Consider the following 26,134-nt stretch of genomic DNA (forward strand, 5'->3'; position numbering starts at 1 on the left):
CTTTTTTTTGACCATATACAGCATTTTGAAGAATGAAAAGAGAACAGAATCTATTGAGACAACTAAGTGATGATATATCTAAGCCAAGAAGACTAGAAAATGTCTGAAAATTCAGAGGTATTGAGCCATTGGTGTGATGCACACTGTCTGAGAGAAAAATCACAATATCTCTTTGGAACCTCCATCAATTTGAATGTATGTGGTATCTACTGAAAGCTATGAATTAGGTGGTTTGAACAAGACCAAAATAAGCAAGAACAGTGCAGCCATGCCTGCAGGACATGGGTAATGATAGTAGATTCCTTCCTAACAAGTCACATTAGTCACAAAAAGTCAAAAATAGTAAAGTGTTATTTTCCTGATGTACCTTTCATGCTCAACCATCAAGGTACTTGAAGAACGAGTTCGCGGAAAAGATGGAGAAGTTATACTGACCCAAGTTTTGAAGATTGCGATAGGATTCACTGTTACGAGCGGAATGGAGCACAGTTTTCAACCTGGGCTGGGTCTTGATCAATTTCTCTACGAATCGCACTTGCGATCCAGAGTTCCATTCGAGAACTTCGCAATGGATTGAAGAACGAACATCTAGTCTCGAAGTCTTGATTTTTCAATGGTACTTCTGACTTAGTTACTCACTCATTTGTCAAGCTCCTCTTGAGTGGCGTAGCCAAGAGCGTTGGGAATGGAGTAGAAATTTGGCCACCAACAGACTCAGTTATGTCAGGCGGTGCCTCTGGACTTGGAAGTTTGCCTCTGGTGACGAGAATCCTTGAACTGCAGGGAGTGTATCACCAGTGCCGTCACTCTTTTTAATACGTGCAGAACCAGACCATGAGGGCGGTGCTGGCAACATGACGAACAGTCGCCAGCAAACTAGCCCTAGGGCACTCACTGATCCCATCACCCCCTAGCGATGTGCAGGCAGTCTTCGAATTGGTATGCACAGATAGATCCGGACCTGCTCGAGTAATACATGAATCGGAGATGACGTTCTGGTCTGGCTACGTATTACCACACTTCACGGGATTGACAACATCTACGGGATTGCTTGGGGATTAACAGCACCCAATAAGAGCAACTTGGTGGCCTCGTTCATTCACAAGGCTCTGTATTCGCCATCATGAGGGCAGGTGGTGCTGAGTGAAAAGCGTGAAAGTGACAGCCAAAAATTGACGAAAATGTGATTACAAGAGAGACCCTCCATCTGCTTTGCTTGCTTACACGGCCGTGAATTCTCGCCCTTCGGAAGGCGTTGGTGGTGGTCATACACACCTCATCATTTGGATCCATATCAACACAGCTCAGTAGATCGTTATTGCTCTAGGTTTCAGCAGCACTGACACAAGCTTCATAAAAATCAAACAAGCTGAAACATGGTTTTGATCAAAACAAGCCTAGGGACTAGTTCATATGAACAAGTGACATCCAGAAGAGGCAGATAGCCAGGGTCAGCACTGGGGCAGAGGTGTTGTTAGGTGTAGCCCACTGTCAACATCTTCACCCATTGATAAAGGTTATCCACAGCTAGGGGACTGTCAGCAAGTTCAGGGATTTGTTACCATGATTTCTGTCAGCAATGTCGTGGTCCTCGTCTACAGGGTGAACATACCCGGACGGTGTCATTTCTAGTGTTCGGAGTTCGCTCGATAGTTGGTGTCAGCGTGCTCCATGAAGCGAGGTGGAATAGCGGGATAGTCTTCTTTCAATATAGGTGTGCTTGACCACTTATTTTGCTCTGCCGCCTGCGCAACAAGCCATAATGCATGTTTAGATACGCCTGCCCCGGCGTCAAGCATGATCCTAGAACAACAGATGTTCATACTCAGCAATTGACATCGACATCATGCGTAGAATGACGTTGCCTACCGCCGCAAGTGAGCTAGATCATCATCCAGGTGTACGTGTGGTGTTTTCTTAATAATATCCCCGATTTCGCGCAAACCCTGGCGGAAGCGGTCGCGGCCTTCCGGCGTCATTGAATCCCCATCCCTCTGTATGTATTCCACAACCTGAGCTACATCAGACAATGTTCACACGGAAATCAGCAAGGTGGCTTGCCTCTGGTAATCGCTGTTTCACTTCTGAAAGGATCCCACACCAGGAAAGCCACAGGACCTATTAACAGATGAACGATCAATCTCGAGGCTTTATGACCGCAAGATATCCTTGCCTTTCCTGTCACGTCCTCTTCCAGTGCTTGCTGTTCATCTTCATCATCCGTTGCATCGAGTTTTGTTTGAAGCACCGTTATCTCTTGCAACATGGCACGGAGATTAATCTCCCTGGGTATAGTGCTCAGGGTCTACGAAACCTATTGAACATTGGTCTTACTTCGCATAATCACTGTGGCTACTTTGATCCTTCAGTCTGAAACCGGAACACAAAATCATCATAGTAAAGGAAGACAATGCGAGGTGAAAGGGGGCCTCACAGTTGGCACTCAGCTACAGACGCATCCAGGATGGCGGTATAGATGTGTTGAAGTAGCTGTGTGTGTTTAGAATTAGCCTCGACTCCCTTCAATTGATAGTAATATTTACGCCGACGCTCAGAGTCTGTGATATAGACTTCACCTCGCACCGCGTCTGCTGCCTCGCAACAAGATATCGACGCCACTCAACCAGTGGGCCAAAAGCTTCGCACTTTTGGAGTAAAGGAGGTACTACTAATTTGCGGCACGGGTTCTGTGGTGCCCTAGATTTGAGGCTAGACCTGAAAGGATTCCGCAAAGATGTCGCTGGACGGACTGTCAAGCCATCTCCTGGGGCCGCAATGTAAGTATATACGACGAGTGTGTTTGACCTGACGGCCTTACCCTCGACGATACCTACGGAGGTCTCACCGCGTGACTGCGTTTCCACCATCAAGTGGAGCCTTTCAAAAAATTTTACCTCGCCGACCTACGTTCTAAGGGTGGGAACAGCCGGTATTACAGAAGGAAGTACGCACATAATTTTTCAAGTTCTCCAAACCGAATATATCTGAGAGGAACGTAACCGCTCCATGCTTCTTCCGTCTACTCTGTTATCCGGGTAAGTGTATCCTCGTAGTTCCCGCGTGGTTGACTCAACTCACCACTGATTCGTGTCCAGCTTCGGCTCCCGGAGGTCGACGCTGCGGGTCACGTAACGATCAAACAAATTCAGCACTTGCAACGTGACTGGAATAGTTACCAGGTTCGTTAACGTGTAAAAATGCTTACTACATTTCGAATTAGTGACCCAATATGACACGAACTGCAGGGGACTCACCGGATACTTTTGTATTGTTCTCTCCTTCGTGCACATACCAGTTTCAGTCGCCAAACTTGTGGGCTCGCAATGGTACATAAAGGGATAACGACGCCTGACTCTGTCAACTGACCACCGGTCTTGGATGCCGAATCTGATGCTCAAGATCAAAACCAAGGCAAGCCACCATCCGAACGGAATACTAACCACCTTCCGAATCCCCTCTACCTCCCTCCACGTTGATGCTGTGGAAATACGAGCATTGTATGACTGTTGCCACCAGATATTTGCCTGCAAGGCGAGTGGCCAAGGCTTTCAGCAGCAACACGAGTTCTGGATTGTTCGGAAGTGAGAAGCCCTTCGGTGAATGGAGCGTCAGGTATCTGTCCTGAAGGCGAAATTCTACGGCATAGTCATTCCGGTCCTGCTCGCCATCCAATACATCCGCATCGCCAGATACGCGGGAGGCCACGGGACGATAAGCTGGGTCCGCGGGGTCTATGCCAAGCATTTGCATATCCTCAAATATGTTGCCGTCAGATTTGAAATTGCCACTGGAATAGTCCCCATAATCACCAAGCTGTTTGTGTTAGGCTCGGTGTAACTACGATGAGTGCATTATGACTCACTGCGATCCTTTGACCAGAACACTCGCAAAGCCACACGCGCTTCCCATCCAGCTTCAACCCACGAAAATTGTGAACTGTCTTCATGAACCCCGGCAAATCAAGACGATCCCAATCATTCTAAGGTCATAGATGGTTACATCTGCTATGCATATGGAAAAGAGAGTGCTCACGGACGCAGCCGTACATTCGCGTGGCCCAACGCAACAACCGGAGCATTGCTCGACGTCGACCATCACATGGGTCTGCACGTTCCCACTGTACCATACAACCTTCGAATCCCAGATTGTCCGAGGAAGGTGAGCGCACTTCACGCCGCTGATAAAAAAGTCCTCGACTGGCGCACTCCACAGCGTATCGTATACTTTCTTGGCGAACTCTGTCCACGGCACCTCTTGATTCGCAGATGATTCGTCACACACCACGTGGACCGATGGTGTACCGAGGTAGTGTGCAAGTCCAACTGCAAATAGATGCCTGGAATCGTGGCTGGCATACACTACGACGATGAAATCGTTTATGAGCGACGAGAGTGTGACTGCGTTATCTGCGATCATGTGTGGAAACGTGCCGCGACGGGTGAAACCATGATACGAGGTAAGGGTGTCATGGAGTTTAAAATGATGGCACTCTTCCCCGCTGTATGGGGCCGACCAAGCGAGATAGTGAATCCTAAGCTCCGGGGGACGCGATTTACGAATACGTCTAGTGGCAGGGATCCTGTAGGAGCTAACTCCAGAAGATTTGAAATCGATGGTAATCAGGTTTCCGTAGTAGTCTCGACAAGCCAGTATGGCTCTGAAGACCGATGCAGAGTCGCGATGGGGTATTACGGGCAAGCAAATTTGAATGCCCCTATCGACGGCAAGGAATATGGCAAGCTGTTCGCGAAGAGCACGGCCGCCTGACCTCAGACATGCGAGTTTGCCACTGAAGTTGCACATCATCCTGGCGATGGCGAGTCGGTTCTGACGACTATATTTCGTGAGTTCGTCGACAAACTCGTCGGACTCCACCTTTTCAATGTCACGACAACCACGAAAATGACCCAAGTCACTTGCCAGGACACCGCCAACCCAGTCAAACTGACCCTTAGGATTCCATGCGAATATACTGTGATCGTTGCAAACCCGGATGATTTCGAGCTGTAACCTCTGAAATGCCTTCCCCCCTTCGCCGTAACACATCGGCATGTGAATGCCAAAGAGCCCCAACAGCGAGTAAGCCCGGTCTTCCTCTCGCGTCGTCTTCCGGTCAGCAGCCCAAGACATGATTTCAGCAACGCAGACACGCCTTGGAATCCGGCCGTCCTTCAAGACATCGATAGGAATTCGTGTGATTTTCTCCAACGTGTCCACAAGGTTCTCCTTGCCGCTAAGAGGCAACCAGTCCCTGTTGAAGAACTTGACCCGTTTCGGAGCGATCAGCTCCTGAAGCGTCCAGCCCCGCGAAAACCACTCAGGCCAGCCGTTGGATTTGCCAAACTTGTTGAAGTCTTGTTTAGTAGGAAAGGTTGACTCGCTGACGTCGCTGAGGTACGCATAGCACACTTGTGCATTTTGGAACCACCGATACATCGAATTGATGGCCTCTGACAACTCGGAGCTGCTCCGCTTGTCGATGCAACACGTATCGATCCACATGGACCCGTAGCCGTCCTGCAGGGCCCGCCTACAACCATCGATTATCTTCTTGTAGCCGGCGCGCTGCCTGACCTCGTTCCTGTCGTGATTGTCCATCCTCATGAGCCCAGTCATTTCATCATAACTGACTTCGTCCTCGACCTTTCCCCAGCGGTGTGATAGTATTGCATATTTCGCCGTCTTGTCATCAAGCTCATCCAAGACCTTAGCTTTGGGTTCGGAACATTGGATGTCCCTTTCTCTCTCGAGAACAGCTTTTACGTCTAGTAGCCGCATCTTCCTAGGAGGAGGGGAGTGGGAAGCTCAAGGCTGCCAGCACAGCAAATACGGGTCATCACACGTACCATCTACTGCCCGAGATTACAGAACGTCCTCCAAGTCGTGTGATGGATGCCTACCAAACGAAGAGAAGCTCGAAATAACGTCGCTGGCCCTCGTGCGTTCTTCGGGTTCCTACGGCACTTTCCGAAGGAAAGTCCTCGGCTGACTCACTTGAGCGTCTACTTATCCACAAATGAATGCCTCGAACGTAATGTTAATTGTCCTGTTTCACCGATTTGAAACACAGGGAACCCGACCCAAACACCTCGTATGACAATCCCTGTTCTACACTTCAGAATGTAACCTCCAAAGAAACTCCTCCATTAAAGAAGGGGAGAACGCGCGCAGACAACTGAATACAAAGCTTGAAATTCCAGTTGCATCAACGAGGTGCAGAGGGCGTGTGATGTGGGACGGAGGGCGTTGTGCCCTAACAACGTGACAAGGCACCACAGCCGATTCTGATTCTCTCCAAGCCACATCTCCACTGACGCTGAGAAAGCCCCTACTGTACATTGTTTCATTCCTAGAATTCTCATACTCCCATATTCCATAGAACTACCAAACTCGCAAGGTTATGTGTTAAGAGGGAGGACTTGACTGGTACATGAGATATTAGGTAAAGTAGTAGGGTGTTAAGTATCTTAGTGGGGTTTGAACGTTTGAAATCGAGACTTACCCTTCTGGGAAAAGGTAGTTCTGACTAAGGCTTGACTATTTTCTTTTTCTGCCGTGCTGCGTGAATCAATTACATTATTCTTACGGCACCTCTGAGAAACAGCCAGCGCAAACTAATCTGCAAAACGGTCGAATTACAGCAACAGTTTTTGAATTGTTTGGGAGCTTGGCGAGTACTGTTACTCAACTCGGCAAATGCTAAGCACCTGTTGAACCTTGTCGAACACTAAACGTTTCATCTGCAAGACGGTCGAATTACAGCATGCGCTTCAGACAGTTTTTGAATTGTTTGAGAGCTCGGCACGCACTGTTACCGATGCTAAGCGCTCTAACGTTGCTCTTAGAGCACTAAGCGATTTGCAGATAAGTTTGTAGATGCCGGCCTAGCGTAATTCGACGCTTTTTGCAGATTCCCGCGGTCCCTTCGACTTACGACCAAACCCTAATTGCAGGGGGCTCATTACATGAGGTGATCCGAGCTTATCGCGCAGTCACATCTGGGAAACAGCAACGCGACGCGGCTGTTGACTACCCTTCCGTATTTGAGCGAGCCCAGATCTCGTTGGCCAATAAGTGTTTTACCGAGTGCGAAAGGAGTCTTACTACAAGTCACTTCCAAACGGAGGCCATGATCCATACGCTGCTCATACTCTCGGGTAGTTTTGCAGCTCATGCAATCCAGTTCCAGTATTCGAATACTACTTGGGCCGTGCCAGCAATCAATGCCTACCAGCGGCATTCTCCGAGTTTTGGAACTCTGCGTGTTCCCCGTCCAATAATTGGAAATAAAACACGAGGTCCAATTCCCACTGCGCTTATTTTGCCATTTGGGCATGGAAAAAAGGCGGTTCGAGCCGAATTGCTGTCCCTATTAATATGACCACATCGGGACCCAACTTGGAAACAGCAAATTTAGAATCGGACCGCAGTTTGGTGATATGGAATGCACCACCCGCAAACTGACACCTCGACAAGCCCAGCAGCACTGCCATGTGCAAATTGACAATTGGGAGTAATACAAATCCGAACTTTGCAGATTTCAGCAAGGGAGCTCAATGACCGACCACGGATAGAGATCCAGGATCTTCTGCCCTGAGCAGTCCCCTCTGTTGTCGAGACTAAGGTCCTATCTGGTACGGCTCAGAGTACGGTCGATGTGCACCTCGTATTCCAGTCTGGACACCAGATTGATCCTAAGTTTTCTTCTGTCGACACAAATAGTAGAAATGATAAACAAATAACGGTACAAATAAGACGTGTTGATCTTAAAAAAGTTTTCTTCTGACGACACAAATAGTGGAAAAGATAAACAAATAATGGCGCTAACCAAACAAATAAAGAAAAATTGTTCCCAGAAGGGCAACTGGCCCCGATGGGCCGGCTCTGCGCAAGCCCGAGGCTCCTGTCATTCCGTGGGCGGCCGTGGCAACGGTCATGAGCATGCCACCACGTGACGGATTGCCTCTTCCGCCGACTCCTTAGTGTTCATATACACATAGGTTTTCGCACCTTTTCCCACTGCGTTCTTCCACTCTCCGTCTTGAAGCTCTTTGTGCATGATCGACCGTTTACCCGTAGCAACCAGAAGGACAGTCGGGTAGACCTCGTCCACCTCGCAAAGGTCGCGGAAGCAGTCCAGGTTGAGTCGTATGACTCGCCTATCATCCAAATCTTGAAAGTACAAGATACCCGTGAGGTGAGCACTGTTTGTGACCATGTGAATCCCGAGGGTGTAGTTCATTTAGTTATCCTCCTCACCCTGATTGTTGCAACCACTCTCGTAGATAACAGGCGATAACTGCTTCGGGCGAGTTTTTTCCAACGTCGGGAGTGTTGAGAAGGGTTACCCTAACGTTTCTCACATCCACTTCGATGGCCGTGACTCGATGCGGGTGAGCGCGGTCCGGCCTCTGCCACGAGTTTCGCGCGAGTTGGCGTATCAGCTATTCCAATACTTAGAGCAGTTAGCTTCACTTCGGTCACTAAATCTCACATCTGCCTTGCCGCTGCCTGACTGCCCCATTACTCTGCAGACAAATAGTTGACTTTCCCTTCGTTCTTCGTAAACATGTGTGTTACTCACGCAATTATCTTCTCTGCCTTCTCAGTCTGTGGAGCTCCGGTTGGAACCTGCTTCTCAGAAGAGGTGCCATGCCTGAAAGGCAGGCAGTTTCCGCTTTTGCGGCCCATATACCGCCACTAAGACAGGTCGATAAGCCATAGCGAGCCCTACATATAGTTGCGCGACCTCACCATCAAGAATGTCGCTCCGATGTAGTAGGCGTGTTGCAAGAGAAGGCAGCGGATTAGAACTTACAGTGGTACGGCATTGATTTCTACTTTTGATTATGGTTCCGGATCCCGATCCCGATCCCGGGAGCTGGACAGGTCACGCCGAGTCTAGATAAAGAAAAAGGTGGAACTTGAACATGGTCATCAGTGGCGACAAGCTGATTCTGTATTCGCCATGTTGAAGCACAGGCTCGAGCTCGTGAGCAAAACAAGTCACTCCACCGTCGCTGTGTGCCTTGTTTTTCTGCATATCCAATTTATTTCCAGTTGATCTGTGCAGTGTGGTTGTAGTCTGCTCCGATTCTGCGACCATGACCGAACCATGCGGGTGTCGTCGCCATCGAACATGGCGGGTGACCCATCCACCATCATCAGGGCCGCCGTTGATTCCACTCGGGTATGAGTGTTGGTGTCGTATTTCAAGGCATTCAGCGTTCGCAACTTTCAAGTACAAGCTGCGGTGCTCGACAGCGTGTGAGTAACCGAAATGACGTAGTCTTCTGTATGATAAATCCAAGCATCGATACGGAAACAGGTAATAGCGCACGTATTGAGGCCTACGTCCGTTGTCTTGCAGATCCAACCCTTCCCTCTTCGCACTGGGAAGGGGAAGGCGATACCAATACCTAATCTGTGTCTTCGCAACCTCGCGTGTCCCTCTCCTCATGTACATCCTAAGCGTTCCCTTTCCCGCCCTCCTTAGATTATGTAAGAATTTGACGTTCTTACATGCTAACACGTTTCCAGGTGGAATTCCACTCCTTTTGAGTGAACGACCTGTGTGTCACAGAGAATATGGTTACCGTCAGGTCGATGGAGTCTTGTTCGTTCTGCTAGAACGGGTCCTGCTTCCTTTCGGCGTGCATTTCAACTACCCTACAGGTCCCCCTTGTAATAGTGGGCGTTAAATTTGGCTCGGATGTGGCCGTCAATGTCGGTACTGACGCCGAGGCTGAAACCAACATCGCAGTTGGGGAGGACCTAGCGTTACTGCGAAGGAAGACAGGCATGACCATGGAAAAACAAACAAGGCTAACCGAAGGGGGATGTTGCATAGACGAAGGGAGGGAAAGCGAGTCAAGAAGCCGAAGTTAATAAGGAAGCCCCTCACAGCAGCGCATATCCAATGGGAAATTCCATTTCTTCGCCCTCTGACTCCCATTCCCATCCTTCCCGGAGAATGAATGCACAGGTGTGTTAGCATTTCTTGGGAAGACAGCCTGTGCTATGAATTCGCTGTCTTCGTTCTATGTCACAGGCGAGCTCGGCCCCCCAGCCAGTGATGCTACCAGTTGCTTGGATTATGAAGCGGACCAGTCCTGTTCCCCTGCAAACCCTCTCCCACGCCTGCGCCTGCAAGCAATATACGAACATCTCCGAGTGTCAGAGTACCGCAGCGAATACCAAGATTCTAAACGCAGTGCTGCGAGCAGCCCACACAAGGAGAAATGAACCCTCCGGACGCACACTCATCACCAAGGATGCAACACGGTACTTTTACTCGTTCTCCACCTCACTGTTTCATCACCAACAGCCTCGGCTAGCTCAGGCGGTGCCACTGGCCTTGGGAGTATGCCTGTGGCTCGTTCGACTTCTCCCCTAGCTGGTGACGATCCTCGAACGGCAGCGAGTATTGTTGTCGTCCATGCTGATGCGAGCCGTAGTAGCAAGCATCAGAAGACCCTGGTACCTTGCCACCCCGGAGGCCCGTGCCGATAATACGATGGACAATGGCTACCAGACTAGTTCTAGCGCACCCATCGATCCTACCATCTAAAACATCCTAGCGGTATATGAGCAAGCTTTGAGAGGATGTACGAAGATAGACTCAGAATTGTTGGAGTCACACATAAATCGGAGAAGGGGTTGTCAGTCAAGCTTGTTCTCTCTTGGAACTGGTGACAACTACGTGTTTACTTCGGAGGCCACAACTCTTGATAAGGGGAGGTAAACAGCCAGATGACCTGATTAATCCATGAGATTCTATACTCGCCGTGATGAAGAGTATATGCAATGGGAGTTGGGTGATGCGGGTTACGGTTAATGGAGTATATCAGTGTAAGTGATGGTCAACAAGTTATGAAAATGCGAATTAACTATGAATCCAAGCGAAACCCCGTCTGCGGTCGCGCTGCCTCGTTTTTTGGAGGCAATGCAAGTTATAGCCATACATATGGATGCCCATCGTCTAGATCCACTCAGCGCATCAGTAAACTAGCGTTCTTGGTTGCCGTAGCAATGTCACAAAGTCAGAATTAACTAGAAGTTAAACAGGTAGAATTTGCAGACACGATTGTGATGATAACAAGCCCAAGAGCTGTACAAGTGATTGAAATCGCTAGTACTACATTACCTGCCAATGAGGCAATTCAACATGAAACTGCTCATATGAATAATCGTCCTGATACAAAGGGAACCATATTTCGGGACTAAGGCGCATGATTATGTGCACTGGTCTGGTCAACCATAATTATGACTGAGGAAATATTGCCTACTGTTTCAACGCAGACAACAGTTCAGAAATTCATTACCTTGAAGACTGAGCCAATACTTGGTAACAATGCCACGGTCCTTGTTCACCAGTCGAACCTACTCGGATGGTGTTGTCTTCAGTGTCCAGAGTTCGTTCAACCGTAAACGTGTGGGCGTGCTCGACGGATTACGCTGGAATAGCAAGGGGGTTGTCTCTCGGAACGGGCACACTTGACCCCTTTTTTGGCTCTACAACGCGGGCATCAAACCACAACTGATGTTTTGATACGCCTGCTCCCGCATCAAGCATGATCCTAGAACAATAGCGATTCATGTTCAGCAATACCACGCGTCGAATGACGTCGCCTACCGCCGCAAGTGAGCCAGATCATCATCCAGGTGTACATGTGTCGTGTTCTTAATAATATCCCCAATCTCATACAAACCCTGGTGAAAGCGGCCACAGGCTTCCTGCGTCATCGAATCCCCATCCCTCCGTATGTATTTCACAACCTGAGCCATATTAAATGGTGCTCACACGGAAATCAGGGACACCGCTTGCCTCTGATAACCGCCGTTCTACTTCTGAAAGGATTCCACACCAAGAAAGCCACAGGACCTATCAACAAATGAGTAACCAATCACGAAGTTTTATGACTTCAAGATATCCATGCCTTCCCTGTTACATCCTCCTCCAGTGCTTGCTGTTCGTCTCCATCTTCTGCTGCATCGAGCTTTGTTTGGAGTGTCGTTATCTCTTGTAACATGGCACTGATGTTAATCTCCCTGAGTATCGTGCTTAGGGCCTACTGAATCTACTCAGCATTAAAGGGCGTTGGCCTTACCTCGCATAACCAGTATGGCTCGCTTGATCCTCCCGTCTGCTACTAGACCACAGGAGAATTGTAGAAACATGGGGCAATACGAGGTGAAAAAGTACTCACTGTCCACACACATTGAGAATGACACTATAGATATACTCGAGTAGCTATTTGAGAAGAATCAACCTCGACCTCCTTCAGTTGATAGCAATATTTACCCCAACGCTTAGAGTTTGCGCTATGGACATTATTTCGCGTCGCGTCTGTTGCCTCGCAATAACGTATCGACGAAACGGAAGCCATCGGTCAAAGGCTTCGCCCATTTGGAGTAAGGGCGGTACCACTATTCCAGGGAGTGGGTGTCGCACCGCCATGGATTCAAGGCGATCCCATAACGACGTCACTGCTCGTGCAGGCAAACCGTCTCCTATGGCCGCAACGTAAGTATACACGACGAATATGTTTCATATGACAGCCTAATCCTCGAAAATACCTGCGGATGTGTCACTGCATGATTGGGTTTCCACCACCAAATGGAGCCTTTCAAAAAACTTTATCTCGCCGACCTACGTTCTAAGGGTGGGAGCAGCCTACAGTACACAAGGAAGAAATACGTACATAATTTTTCAAGTTCTCTAAACCGAATATATCCGAGAGGAACGTAACTGCTCCATGCTTCTTCCATCTACTCTGTTAGCATTGTAAGTGTGGCTTCGTCCCGCGTAGTTGACTCAACTCACTGCAGGTTCACGTCTAGATTCGGTTCCTGCAGGTCGATGCTGCGGGTCATGTAACAAGTCAAACAAATTCAGCACTCGCAACATGGTTGACTGGAATAGTTACCAGGTTCGTTAACGTGTAAAAATGCTTACTACATTTCGAATTAGTGACCCAATATGACACGAACTGCAGGGGACTCACCGGATACTTTTGTATTGTTCTCTCCTTCGTGCACATACCAGTTTCAGTCGCCAAACTTGTGGGCTCGCAATGGTACATAAAGGGATAACGACGCCTGACTCTGTCAACTGACCACCGGTCTTGGATGCCGAATCTGATGCTCAAGATCAAAACCAAGGCAAGCCACCATCCGAACGGAATACTAACCACCTTCCGAATCCCCTCTACCTCCCTCCACGTTGATGCTGTGGAAATACGAGCATTGTATGACTGTTGCCACCAGATATTTGCCTGCAAGGCGAGTGGCCAAGGCTTTCAGCAGCAACACGAGTTCTGGATTGTTCGGAAGTGAGAAGCCCTTCGGTGAATGGAGCGTCAGGTATCTGTCCTGAAGGCGAAATTCTACGGCATAGTCATTCCGGTCCTGCTCGCCATCCAATACATCCGCATCGCCAGATACGCGGGAGGCCACGGGACGATAAGCTGGGTCCGCGGGGTCTATGCCAAGCATTTGCATATCCTCAAATATGTTGCCGTCAGATTTGAAATTGCCACTGGAATAGTCCCCATAATCACCAAGCTGTTTGTGTTAGGCTCGGTGTAACTACGATGAGTGCATTATGACTCACTGCGATCCTTTGACCAGAACACTCGCAAAGCCACACGCGCTTCCCATCCAGCTTCAACCCACGAAAATTGTGAACTGTCTTCATGAACCCCGGCAAATCAAGACGATCCCAATCATTCTAAGGTCATAGATGGTTACATCTGCTATGCATATGGAAAAGAGAGTGCTCACGGACGCAGCCGTACATTCGCGTGGCCCAACGCAACAACCGGAGCATTGCTCGACGTCGACCATCACATGGGTCTGCACGTTCCCACTGTACCATACAACCTTCGAATCCCAGATTGTCCGAGGAAGGTGAGCGCACTTCACGCCGCTGATAAAAAAGTCCTCGACTGGCGCACTCCACAGCGTATCGTATACTTTCTTGGCGAACTCTGTCCACGGCACCTCTTGATTCGCAGATGATTCGTCACACACCACGTGGACCGATGGTGTACCGAGGTAGTGTGCAAGTCCAACTGCAAATAGATGCCTGGAATCGTGGCTGGCATACACTACGACGATGAAATCGTTTATGAGCGACGAGAGTGTGACTGCGTTATCTGCGATCATGTGTGGAAACGTGCCGCGACGGGTGAAACCATGATACGAGGTAAGGGTGTCATGGAGTTTAAAATGATGGCACTCTTCCCCGCTGTATGGGGCCGACCAAGCGAGATAGTGAATCCTAAGCTCCGGGGGACGCGATTTACGAATACGTCTAGTGGCAGGGATCCTGTAGGAGCTAACTCCAGAAGATTTGAAATCGATGGTAATCAGGTTTCCGTAGTAGTCTCGACAGGCCAGTATGGCTCTGAAGACCGATGCAGAGTCGCGATGGGGTATCACGGGCAAATAAATTCGAATGCCATCAGGGACGAGGAGTATGTTAGGCAGTTCGCGAAGGGCACCACTGCGTGACCTCGGACGGAGGTGGGGCCACCTGGCGATGGCGAGTCGGTTCTGACGAATATATTTCGTTAGTTCGTCGACGAACTCGCCGGGTTCCACCTTTTCAATGTTGTGGCAATCACGGAAGTAGCTTGGGTCGTCAGCCAAGACACTGCCACACTGGTGAAACTGCCCTTTGGGGTTCCATGCGAATATGCTGTGATCGTTGCGCATCTTGATGATTTCAAGCTGTAGTTTCCAAAATGCTTTTTCGCCCTCTCCGTAGGACAGAGGGATGTCCACCTCGAATAGTCCCAGTAGCGAATATGCTCGGTCTTCCAGTCTCTCCGTTTTCCGGTCCGCTGCCCAAGACATAATTTGCGCAACGCAACGACGCCTGGACTGCAGCCCATCCTTCAAAACATCGACAGGGATCCGCGTAATGTTCTCCAACGTGTCTGCGAGACTCTCCTTGTCACCAATGCAAGCCCAGCCCTTGTTGAAGAATTTGACTTGTTTCGGCGCGATGAGCTCTTGGAGCGTCCAGCCCCGCGAGAACCACTCTGGCCAACCGTTGGTTTTGCCAAACCTGCTGAAGTCTTGCTCAGTTGGAAAGTTCGAGTCTTCAACATCGTTGAGGTACACGTAGCATTTCTGCGATTTACTGTACCACCGATACATTGACCTAATGGCGACCGACAGCTCAAGGATCTTCTGTTTGTCGATGCAACACGTATCGATCCACATCCACCTATAGCCGTCATTCATGGCCCACTCACAGCTCTTGACGATCTTCTGGTAGCCGGCGCGCTGTTTAACCTCTTCCCTGGCAGGTTCAACCACTTCCATGAGCCGGGTCATTTCATCGTAGGTGACCTCTTCCTTTCCCCAGCGATGTGACAGTACTGCATATTCTTCAGACCCGCCATCAAGTTCACTAAAGATTTTAGCTTGTAGTCCAGTTCCTTGGGTGTCCTTTTCCCTATCGAGAACAACTTTCACATCCAGCAGCCGCATCGTTCTGGGAGGTGGGTGATAAGCTCAAGGCTGGATCAACAACTACAGGTCATCGCACGTACTATTTACGTCCGAATTACAGGGTTGTTTTTCAAGTAGTGCGCTTGGTGTGTTCGCCGAAGAACAAGCGAGGGGTATGAGTCAACTTGAACTTCGTTGAGGGTCTTAATAAGAGGCACAGATATCGAGCATGAGGAGGCCCAATCCTCATGTTATTCAGCTGCGACACAAAGAAGCATCATGTCCGTGAGCGCTCGACAGGGACATCTGGCAAGTATTAATGGCGAACTAGGTTCAGTTGACCTACATGTGCTTATCATGAGGCAACGATGTTCCAGATTTGTTCTCGCGATCCGATAACTCTTTTTCTTCACCCAGCCGTCGCGTACCAGCATAACAGGAGGACCGTCCAGACAAGCGTTGTTGACACAGAACCAAGTATCTATGATCATTCTCTGAATGATAAGCTTGACTGTTTCCAAGGAGGCTTGGTTCAAGGGCTTACGTTCCGAAAGCTGGTCCTAGATCCAGGAGTAGATATTATTGCGTGAGTAGTGGGAATGTTCACGCAGTAGGCCGACCACCTCTAGGACCTGCCCACAATATTGGAGGCTTGTACAGACATTGATAACACCATTTCCTCGTAGAATCTGATCGGAGTGGCAAGACATCATATAGATTATAGTCCGTGTGAAGTGATCGATACCTCTGTCCACATTGGCCACTCACCGGTATTCCCAGCCCTCCCTTTTCACTTTCACATTCTCAGCCAAGTTCAGCCACAACCCTCACTTCATACAGTTTCGTAACCGACCATAACCATCCGCACAGGATAAATATTACTTAAAGCTTCATCTGCCATCGTGGCTCCTGCAGCGCGGATGCTGCATGCTGCAGCCACTTGGTTGAACACAGCCAAATTTTGAAATTGTAAAAAGAACACGATGACTGGTATTAATGTCATGTTTGCGGACCTGCTCGGCACCCATCCTGTCCTAAACATTCGAGATTCAATGTGCAGACGAGAGGAAGAGCTACTGACGTCTGTACATAAGCATCGGTAACAGGGAAGATAGCAAAGATCGTTGGATGAACGATGCTAATGATATTGAGGAAAGCTTGTCTATTGTTACTGCAGTCATCAGGTTCAGAGATTCGTTAGTGAACCAATACTTTTTGACTACGATTCCTGTAAACGACGGTGCCATGGTCCTCAACGGCGAATATGAATATGCCCGGTCCTCCACTTGCATCGTCTTCCGATCCGCCGCCCAAGACATAATTTCAACAACGCAGACACGCCTTTAGGGAACCTGGTCACCCTTCAAAACATCGATAAGAATTCGTGTAACGTTCTCCAATATGTCTGCGAGACTCTGCTTGCCACCAATGGGAAATTGGTCCTCGTTGAAGAATGCAGTACACTCGTGTTTGGCTTCGTTACTTCTTGCATTCGACTTGTTTTGGAGCGACAAGTTGGAGCACCCAACCCCGTCAGAACCACTTTGGCCAACCATTGGCTTTGTCAAACTTACCAAAGTCAGAGCTGCTGCGTTTGCCAATGCAACATCTATCGATCCACATCCACCTGTAGCCGTCCTCCAAGGCTTGTTCACAACCCTTCAAGATCTTCTCATAGTCAACACACTGCCTGATCTCGCCCTTGTCATGATCATCCTCCATGCGCCTAGTCATCTCATCACTGTCGACCTCCTCTCCCCAACGATGTGACAGTATCGCATACTTCTCAGTCCTGACATAAAATTCCCCGAAGATTTTAGTTTAGGGACCACCTCCTAGGGTGTCCTTTTCTATGTCAAGAACAACTTTTACATCTGATAGTTGCATCTTTCTAAGTGGTGAGCGGAACCTTGAAGGCTGAATCAGCAACCACAAGTCATTGCACTTACTGCCTGGGTGGTTTCAGCGACAGATGGTCCAAGGAGGAAAAGAATGATGGACGATGACCTGACCGCCGTAGGTCCTGATTAAGCTGCACCGTGTTGAGCATGAGGCCTTGAGCCAGTTTGAGGCTCGGCCACTGATATTTCAGTGGCCGCAAACATTTAGGCGTGCTCAATTCTTGAGGTGTCAGTGCACTGCCGAGCTAAGGCCCGACGATGAAGCTGAAAACTACCACGCTAAGGGCCTGGATTTGAGAAGGAATATGTCGGAAAAAAAAAAAAAGTCTCCACACACCTCACGTTGCATCAGGGAACGCAGCCACCCAAAGTCGGTGGTAAAATTCTGGCGAAGTACGTAGTACGTTTATTCCGGAAAATTCGCAGGTGGCTGTGCTCACAGCCACTGCAAATGCACGGGAAGCCCGCTGACTAAGCGGAGGGCGCGCGTGCGAGAAAGTGAGGGTCGGGCGACTTGCGGGCTGCATACAACCCTTGCCCGTTCGTCGGTACTCAATTCAATTCTACTGAAAGACACTGTGCATAGGCCATGTCGTTATATGCACGAAATAGATGGGTATTCTGCGAAGAGACCCGCCCAAATTTGCTAGATGAGTGGTGTTCAGGGGCGGGAAGCGGTCACGTGATCGCGGCACTTGCGCTTGGAGCTCGGCTGCGCGCGTGCGAACGCACGCTCGCAAAAAAATTGGCACGGGCCGCCCTCCCGCCTGGAAAAATTTGCTTATCTGGCTGCAAATTTCCCAATGCTAAGTCACTTAACACACTTTACAATGGATTTTGCACTTTGCAACCTGTTCCTGATGCAAATCTCCCTCTTTTCATTAGCTAAGAGCATAGATTGATAGGGATGCAGTGTGCACAGTGACTGACATGGGAATGACTAGGTATGAACAGGGTTGTACACGAGGATGGCCAGCTTAGGACTCAGTGGGTTCAGGCAGGAATGTGGGGTGATGAGGTGACATTCTTGTCTCATGGGGATTCTTTCCCCTGCAGTAGCTACCTTATATCTATGTTGTACATTTGATATATCATCTGTTGGGGCATGTCCACTCCTACTCCTGCCTTTGTATTTTTCACTTTGCTTGTCCCCTTTTTGGGGTTATGACATATATCCCATGCTCTCTGTGCATCATTGTTTCCTTATTTGGGTGTGACAGCGGGTTGATATTTCTACACTCCCCCTCAAGCCGGGGTCATGCCCAAGGCTTCTCTATTATGTTCATGTTTTGGTCTGGTTAATGCTTTAGTGAAAATATTGGCCATCATTTTGACCATAGGGCAATATTTTAAGTCAACTATTTCTCTCTTCACACAGTCACAAATAAAATGGTTTTTGGTATCAAAGTGTTTTGATTGCTGGTAGTACTGTGTGTTTCTCACAATCACTAGTGCTGACTGATTGTCACTGTAAAGCATTGTAGCTTCTAATTGTGGGTGATTTAGCTCACTCAGTAGGCTTCATAGCCATATGATTTCACATGTTGCATTTGCCATCAATATGTATTCAGCTTCTGCCATGGAGAGAGCTACATGGCTCTGTTTCTTTGAATACCACATGACTGCACCTTGGTTGAAGACAGATATGTAGCCTGAGATTGATACCTGATTGTTGTCATTAGTGAAGTCAGCATCTGAATACATAATTAATTTATTGTGTTCAGGATGAGCTGGGTCAGCTTTATAGGTAATTCCATAGCTCTTAGTTCCCACTAGATATCTTAGTATTCTTTTTGCTACTGTCCAATGGCACAGGTCAGGATTTGCCATGAAGGATGTGAGTCTATTGACTGTATATGTTATGTCAGGCCTTGTGGCCACTGATCCATACATTAGGTGTCCTATGAGTTTTGCATAATTGCTGCTAGGTACACCTTCAGCCTTGGTGTCACATGGACTCAGCCATGTGCCCAGATCAAGTGGAGTTTTGACTGGATTTGCATTGTTCATTCCATATTTTTGTAGTAATCCCTCTATATAGTGTGTTTGGCTGAGGGTGATTGTTCCACTGGTGTAATTTTGTGTGATCTCAATCCCAGCTAGCTTACTTGGGTCTCTGAGGTCTGTTACCTGGAACATATTTTGTAGTTGTATTTTTAGTTTAGTCATAAGTTCAGCAGTATTGGTGATGAGTACCAGGTTGTCTACCCATACCATAATGATCTCGATCATCATCAAGGTTTTCCTTATGTATACACAGGGATTGGAGTGGAGTCAAGTGAAGCTGATGGTCTGTAATTGGCTGTTCAGTTCTTTGTTCCACTCTCATTCAGATTGTTTCAGTCCATACAATGTTTTAATTAATTTGCATAGGCATCTGGTTTTGTCATTGAAACCCTTGGGCTGCTCCATATATATTTCTTCTTTTAGTTTGCCATTTAAATATGCACCTTTCACATCCATTTGTTGGATCTCCCAGTTTTGGGCATTGGCCAATGATAAGATAAGACATATTGTTTCTAATCTAACAACTGGGGAATAGGTATCAGTATAATCCATTCCCAGGACCTGGGAATACCCCCTGGTGACTAATCTTGCCTTGTATTTTTGGAGTACCCTGTCCCTGCCATATTTTTGGGTAAACACCCATTTATTTGATATGGGCTTGCACCCTTCTGGTGGATCTACTAATATCTATGTTCCTTTTTCATGCAGTTGTTGTAATTTGGCTTCTATGGCTTTTTGCCATTCCAGCCACTCAGGTGAGGCTTTAGCCTCTCATAGTGTTTTGGGGTCGCTTTCCCCTAATGTACTTTCATTGAATGCTAAGTATACTTGCTCTGCTGATGAGAGTTCACAATTCTCTGATGTTTGATCATCATTTAGTAATTCATCCAAATCGGGTAATGGATTGTTCAACATGTTGTAATTGTGTGATGTCCAGGCCCTTCTACTTCACCTCATGGGCTTGTCATGTGACTCTGTTTGTTTCCATTTTGGTTCTGCCTTATCACTGACAGTTCTTTCTTCCTTGTCTCCAGTGTCTCCCCCTGCAAGTGGCAGGTTGATTTCTGGATGGAATTGGTAATTCCTTGAGGTGTGGATTTGTCTTGTGTGTGCATTGAAATACTGAACAGTGCATGGGCCATCTAGGAAGCCCATGAATGGGTACATGTGTGATCTTGCATCCAGCTTGGAGATTGTTTGGTGTTTGTCAAGGATCCATATGCATGTCCCAAACTCTTGCAAGTGTGATACATTGGGCTTTTGCCCATGCCATCCCTCATATGGTATTCTATTACAGGTGCATGTCCATGCCTGATTGTGCACATAAACTGCATGATTTATGGCTTCACACCACAGGAATTTTGGCATGTCTTTTGCTAGTAGCATTGCCTGTCCTAGTTCTACAACAGTGTGATTGAATCACTCAGCCACACCATTTTGGGATGGCAAGTGTGGTGCCATAGGTTCTAGCAATATTTCTTTCTCTTTGCACCATGTTATCAGCACATTGTTGATGTATTCAGTTCCATTGTCACATCTGATTCTCTTAGGGGATATCTCTCTTTGTCTTTCCATCATCAACACATTATTTGATGCATTCTGTGACTTCCCCTTTGTGTTTCATGTAGTAGACTGTAGTGTATCTTGTCGCATTGTCTATAAATGATATGTAGTATCAATAACCTTGGATGGATGTTGTACATGATGGTCCCCATATGTCTGTATGAGTTAACTCTTCTGTCACCAAGGTGTGTTGGGTTGCCTCAGATGGGTGAGGTTCACATGTCTGTTTAGTGGCAGTGCATGCTTCACAATTGAAATCAGGCAAATTCAGATCAACTTTGAACCCTTTTACTTATTTCTTATGGAACAGGTGGCACAGTCCACTTATCCTGATATGGCCAAAGCATTTATGCCATGTCTTCCATGAGGTTGTTTTGTCTGCAAGACTGGTTTGCTTGCTCCTCATAGGTATTGTAAATTGTAGTTCATACAAATGATTTTTCCACTTCCTCAGTGCAATGACATCCCCTGAGGAATTGTGCAACTTGATCTGGCCTCCTCCACTGATGGAGCAGCCACCTTGTGCATCTAAGTGGCCAATTGAAAATAAGTTATTAGGCAATGATGGCACATGTAACACATCATGTAGATTGACAGTGACTGTCTGGTCACCTATTTGACTATGCAATGTGACTGTGCCACATCCAGGTATGGCAGCTGGCTTGGTACCTATTCCAGAGACTGTTTTGTCTGGTAGTACCTTGTAGGTAGTGAACACTTTGTGGTGAGCACAGATATGTGATGTTGTAGCACTATCAGCCAATCACACATATGCAGAATAAGCCTCTGATTTGGGGGACTTTGTATCTATGCTTTTGGTAGAGGAGAATGCTACATCATCTTTGGAGTCTGTATTCTCCACTGTGTGATGTGCTTTATCTGATCGTCCAGAGCATTTACTAGATCACATCCTATCCTGATCTCTATCTTGGTCTCTAGACCTCTGTCTTTGCCATTTATCTTTGTTATCCAGGTTGGTCCAACACTCCTGAGTGGTGTGGCCAAACCATTGGCAGTGTCTGCATTTGGGTTTGTTCTTGAAGCAGCACTTGGAGGTTTTGTGGTTGGTGCAACTGCATATGTCACATGGGCCCAGGTGATTGGCCTTATGTTTATTGCTCTCACTGCTCTTGGCATAGTACCCACTCTCTCTGCCTTCATGCTTGCAGTGTTCCCACTTGGTGCAGAGTAATGATATTATCTCTTGCATAGATATCTTTGTCATTTGTGAATGCAACCCTCTGAGGAAGCTGGAGGTATAACTATCCCATGAGGTAGGGAGTGACAACAGCAACATGGCCTGGAACTGGGGGTCAGGCATGATGTCACCCATTTCATACAGCCAGTTCTGCAAGTCACATAGTCTAGTGATATGATCAGGGAGGTCTGTGTCCTCCTGTGCCTTGAGGCCATAGATCTCATGCCTAATAGCAGCAATGGACTGCTGGCCCTGGGTCTCGTGTACCACATGTAGATTACACCACAATGTGGCACTGGTCTCTGTCTCTAATTGGGCATGGATGGTCTGATCATTAGCGAGGTTTGCCATAAGTGTCATGTATGTGTGTTTGTCACATTTATGCCAGGCATTCAAATCATCTGGCAGGGTTTTGGATGGCTGTGGGTCATCCCCTGTCACCATTTCATACAGATCTTGGAGCCAAAGTACAGCAGTGATCTTCTTTTTCCATGATAAATGCTCCTTTCCACTCATCACCTTCTTTTACTCATAGGTTGGTAAAACCCCAACAAATATTGAACTTGGCATAGTATTTTGATTCGACCAACTTGTCAAACAATGCTTGAGCATTAGGCAATGGGTGTGCATCTGGGATGGTAAATGAGTTGAGGTAGTGGTAGTCTTGAATAAGCCACTTCTTTCCATCCTTCTTGGCCATGAAGAACACTGGTGCTGCTTGAGGTGATGTTGACAGCTGAATCTTTTGCATTTTAAGTTCTTGTCCAAGAACTCATCTAAAACTTTAAGTTTGTCAGGAGACATGGGGTATACTGCTGCTTTCTTCAGCTTGAAGTCTTCACAAAGTCAAATTTTGTGATCTAATCCTGGCTGATGCACTGGGAGCAGGATATTGTCTTCTGCAAACACCTTGGCAAACTCTTTGTAAATTTCAGGAAGCTTGACTTCCTCTTTTTCTGCTGCCAAGGTGGCCTTGAGTTCTGTGGACAAAGTAGTTTTATTAATTTTAACTTCAGGGGTTTCACCCAAATCCAGTTTTACCACTTCTGGGGACAGGCCAGAAGATTCCTTCATACTGTCCATGCCAACTGGCACCACCTGTTTCACAAAATAGTCAGATCCTTCAGGATACATGTACCCATCATCCCAGCATGTAATTTTGCTGGTTTCCCAGTTCATTCTTGGTTTGAACTCCTTGAGGAATGGCATCCTGAGAAGGACATGTTCTTTTCTGACAAGAGGGCCCACATAACACTTGACTCGAACAATGTGCTCCTTGATTTCCATCTTCAGGGTTACCTTGTGGGTGACCCATTCTTCATCTTTTCTGGTGAACCAGGTTGTCTTGAACTTCTTTTCCACCCAATATGTCAGGATCTTGAGTTTCTGGACCATCTTCTCTGAGATGAGGGAAACTTCTGTGCCTGAGTCAATACAGGCCCATATTCCTGCCTTGTAGTCTGGTAGAATGACCAATCCAAGAGGAGAACAAATTTGCATATTCAATTCATCATCTATAGAAGTACATTTAGTGGACAACACAGAGACAGGACTGACTGATGCAGGAGATTCATCAGTCCCCTTTAAAAACCCAACAACTTCTGTTCCTCCACATTTGCTTCATGATCTCCAACATAGGCAGTCTTCGTTCCATCCTCCAAGAGGATGATGCAGACATTGGACAGTTGAGTCTTGACCTTGATTTTACAGTCATGCTTGATGTGACCCTTGGCTCCACAATTGAAGCACTTAATTTCCGAACCAGAATAGTGAATGTTCCATTTGCATTTGTTGATTTCCATTGCATCAGGATCTCAGGAACCTCTGCAGTAATGAATGAATTTTCATTCATACCAAGATTCCTTCCCTTCTAGGATATGTCTTGTCATGATCACAGTTCAAGCTTCTCCCACACACTGTATCCACTTGATGACTGTGGAAGGGGTGTGTCCAGAATTGAGAACCCAGTCATGATATTCTTTATTCAATCCTTTTCTGAAGAAGATCCCTGCTTCATGCAATTCTTCCTTGAGTTGAGCCTTGTTTACAAGTCCAGTGAACTCAGCAATATAGGCCTCAAGTTCTCATTTGCCTTGTTGAATATCCAAGAGATGCAGGATTGCAAGGGCAGTCTGATCTCCCAACTCAAAGGTAGCCTTGAGCCTTTCAACAAACCTTTGAAAGGTGTCAGTATAGTAGATCGAACCATCAAGCAACTTGTTTTCATTTTGATAGTTCTCAGCAAACAACATGGCAGCACCCTTGGTCATGTACATGAGCATGAACAAGATCTTGAGAGATTCCATGTTGTAGACATGTCTGTTCAGGTTCAAGTATCCTTTGACCTGTGTAATCCAGGTCTGGAGGCCATTATGGCTTGCATCATATTCACTGGGATGCCTGATGTTAAACTCCTGACCTCCATTGGGTGGACAGGTCGAGTAGTCATCATCTTCATCAGCTCTGGCTTTCCCCTTACTGCCACCACTGGCAGGTAGCTCTGGGGGTACAGCCTTTCTGAAGTTCCTATGATACCATTCTCACAAAGCCAAGTCAGTAGGCATACCTGTTGGGAACAGGTCACTTGCAGTTGCATGCATAGCCTGGTGGAGCTCCTCCACCATAGCAACTCTTTGTTCTTCCAACCTTTGTCTCAGTTCCTCTTCTGAAATGGTCCTTGGGGGCATTTCAGGAACCAACTCTCCATGACCAACAGTATGGACATTTCTTCTTTATTACATGCTTCTTGTTCTTCCTTGAGGACTGATCTGAAAGAAGTTTCAGACTTCTGATTGTCTTCTTCTGAACTAAGCGTGATTTCCAAATCCCTAAAATGGGACAAATAAGATAACTGGGGGTATGTTGTGGCAACTGAAGGACTGAGTCTTCCTAGCAGGATGGGCAGTAACAGCAGATTTCTGCCAAGCCCAGGGGGTTAGGATGAGGAGGGACTGGTGGTCTTGATTTCTGCAGGTTAGACACTTTTATGGATAGTGACAATGAAGGCTGAGGGAGGAATTATTTCTTGAAAGAAACCTGTCAGTGTAGAGGGGTAGTTTGTGTGCGAGTGACTTTACATGTAGGGAGACATGAGTGCTGACTCTAGGGAGGCGATCTATTAAAGCCTAGTGGCTGCCTGTAGAGCAGTAGAGTTGATTAGGGTAGAGGGGACACTTCTTGATCTTGTTACTCGAGTAGTGGGATGAAGGCAAGTCAGTCTTTATGTGAAAGGATGGTCTGTTGAAGTTCAGTAACCAGGGATGAGTAGACTTTCATGAAGAGGTCAATGAGTCCCAAAAGCTGCACTGAGTTTTTTGATTTTGTTATGCCTGAGTGTGGTGACTTCTTCAAATGGAATAGGCATGAGGCATGCAAGGGGGAGTCTATGGGCCAAATGTGTCATAACCCCTATGGCTCAGTTATTGCAGTGGTCTGACAGAGGTTTGCTCCTTCTGGTGAGTTCTTCTGAGATCACACTGAGGAGGGAACAAGGATGAGAGTGAAGGGATGAAGCTGAGTTGCAAGCTATTGAAAAACTGAGGATACAAGGTAAAGTACATGGGTTTATATACCCCTAAGTAAGAGTACCATACCAGTCACAATGAGATGCATATCTGCAGTAATCAATGAAACAATCAGTCAAATAAATAAGTCAAGGGGAGTCATATGGTGTCATATGATGGGGGTATGGAAGGAAACAAAGGCTATACTGGCTGCACAATCAATGCACAGCAAGGAGCCAGACACCGGAGCTATAGTACAACATATAAGCAACATAAACAAGTCAGAGACAAGTCAGAAAGTAAGAACATAACATGTCGTCCATTAGAGAGGGCAGTGGAACACTGGATCAAACAGGAGGTGCAGTCTTGACAGGTATTGGAAATACCATGACAGCAGGAGATCTGAAGGAGCCTTGCAGCAGGCAAGCCCCTAGGATGGCAATGATTATGAGAGATGCAACAAGGCACATGACACATGTGACCACAAGAAGTCAAAA

General features: G+C 47.3%; 6 protein-coding genes across 6 annotated transcripts; 2 read left to right on the forward strand and 4 right to left on the reverse strand.

The window, feature by feature from the left end:
* Nucleotides 1-1,422: 1,422 nt before the first annotated feature.
* On the reverse strand, nucleotides 1,423-2,601 carry F5J12DRAFT_162893 (uncharacterized protein). Its single transcript, XM_051738187.1, has 6 exons — nucleotides 2,335-2,601; nucleotides 2,174-2,285; nucleotides 2,062-2,118; nucleotides 1,870-2,012; nucleotides 1,613-1,803; nucleotides 1,423-1,535 (listed from the first exon to the last, which is right to left on the reverse strand). Exons 1-5 carry the CDS (start codon nucleotides 2,394-2,396, stop codon nucleotides 1,629-1,631), a joined length of 549 nt encoding a protein of 182 aa, XP_051598808.1. The 5' UTR covers nucleotides 2,397-2,601; the 3' UTR covers nucleotides 1,423-1,535; nucleotides 1,613-1,628.
* A 1,270-nt stretch (nucleotides 2,602-3,871) lies between these two features.
* Nucleotides 3,872-5,453, reverse strand: F5J12DRAFT_838658 (uncharacterized protein). Its single transcript, XM_051746043.1, has one exon. It carries the CDS (start codon nucleotides 5,434-5,436, stop codon nucleotides 3,943-3,945), a length of 1,494 nt encoding a protein of 497 aa, XP_051598809.1. The 5' UTR covers nucleotides 5,437-5,453; the 3' UTR covers nucleotides 3,872-3,942.
* Nucleotides 5,454-7,933: 2,480 nt separating this feature from the next.
* Nucleotides 7,934-8,691, reverse strand: F5J12DRAFT_783613 (uncharacterized protein; the record flags this gene model as incomplete). Its single annotated transcript, XM_051742873.1, has 4 exons — nucleotides 7,934-8,204; nucleotides 8,260-8,444; nucleotides 8,495-8,528; nucleotides 8,585-8,691. 4 exons carry the CDS (start codon nucleotides 8,689-8,691, stop codon nucleotides 7,934-7,936), a joined length of 597 nt encoding a protein of 198 aa, XP_051598810.1.
* A 277-nt stretch (nucleotides 8,692-8,968) lies between these two features.
* F5J12DRAFT_783614 (uncharacterized protein) lies at nucleotides 8,969-10,570 on the forward strand (the record flags this gene model as incomplete). The annotated part of the gene is made up of 9 exons (XM_051742874.1): nucleotides 8,969-8,992; nucleotides 9,074-9,190; nucleotides 9,218-9,267; nucleotides 9,371-9,501; nucleotides 9,541-9,572; nucleotides 9,676-9,726; nucleotides 9,851-9,985; nucleotides 10,052-10,363; nucleotides 10,397-10,570. The coding sequence occupies 9 exons, from the start codon at nucleotides 8,969-8,971 to the stop codon at nucleotides 10,568-10,570; spliced, it is 1,026 nt and encodes a 341-aa protein (XP_051598811.1).
* A 3,145-nt stretch (nucleotides 10,571-13,715) lies between these two features.
* F5J12DRAFT_163161 (heterokaryon incompatibility protein-domain-containing protein) lies at nucleotides 13,716-15,663 on the reverse strand. The gene is made up of 3 exons (XM_051738188.1): nucleotides 15,567-15,663; nucleotides 13,800-15,508; nucleotides 13,716-13,732 (listed from the first exon to the last, which is right to left on the reverse strand). Coding segments are annotated over exons 2-3 (1,707 nt in total). The 5' UTR covers nucleotides 15,505-15,508; nucleotides 15,567-15,663; the 3' UTR covers nucleotides 13,716-13,730.
* A 1,203-nt stretch (nucleotides 15,664-16,866) lies between these two features.
* On the forward strand, nucleotides 16,867-17,235 carry F5J12DRAFT_893804 (uncharacterized protein; the record flags this gene model as incomplete). The annotated part of the gene is made up of 1 exon (XM_051747687.1): nucleotides 16,867-17,235. One exon carries the CDS (start codon nucleotides 16,867-16,869, stop codon nucleotides 17,233-17,235), a length of 369 nt encoding a protein of 122 aa, XP_051598813.1.
* Between the last annotated feature and the right edge of the window lie 8,899 nt (nucleotides 17,236-26,134).

The sequence above is a fragment of the Pisolithus orientalis genome (assembly GCF_024613125.1).
Source record: "Pisolithus orientalis strain OTSU chromosome Unknown F5J12scaffold_19, whole genome shotgun sequence".
In the NCBI taxonomy this organism is placed as follows: Eukaryota; Fungi; Basidiomycota; class Agaricomycetes; order Boletales; family Pisolithaceae; genus Pisolithus; species Pisolithus orientalis.

Coding starts and splice junctions, on each gene's coding strand:
- F5J12DRAFT_163161 (XM_051738188.1), bottom strand. CDS start 15,504: ATGCGGCTGCTGGATGTGAAAGTTGTTCTCGATAGGGAAAAGGACACC.
- F5J12DRAFT_162893 (XM_051738187.1), bottom strand. CDS start 2,396: ATGATGATTTTGTGTTCCGGTTTCAGACTGAAGGATCAAAGTAGCCAC. Junction 2,286..2,334: donor AGCCACAGTGATTATGCGAA/GTAAGACCAATG, acceptor CACTATACCCAG/GGAGATTAATCTCCGTGCCA. Junction 2,013..2,061: donor TGAAACAGCGATTACCAGAG/GCAAGCCACCTT, acceptor GATGTAGCTCAG/GTTGTGGAATACATACAGAG.
- F5J12DRAFT_838658 (XM_051746043.1), bottom strand. CDS start 5,436: ATGTATCGGTGGTTCCAAAATGCACAAGTGTGCTATGCGTACCTCAGC.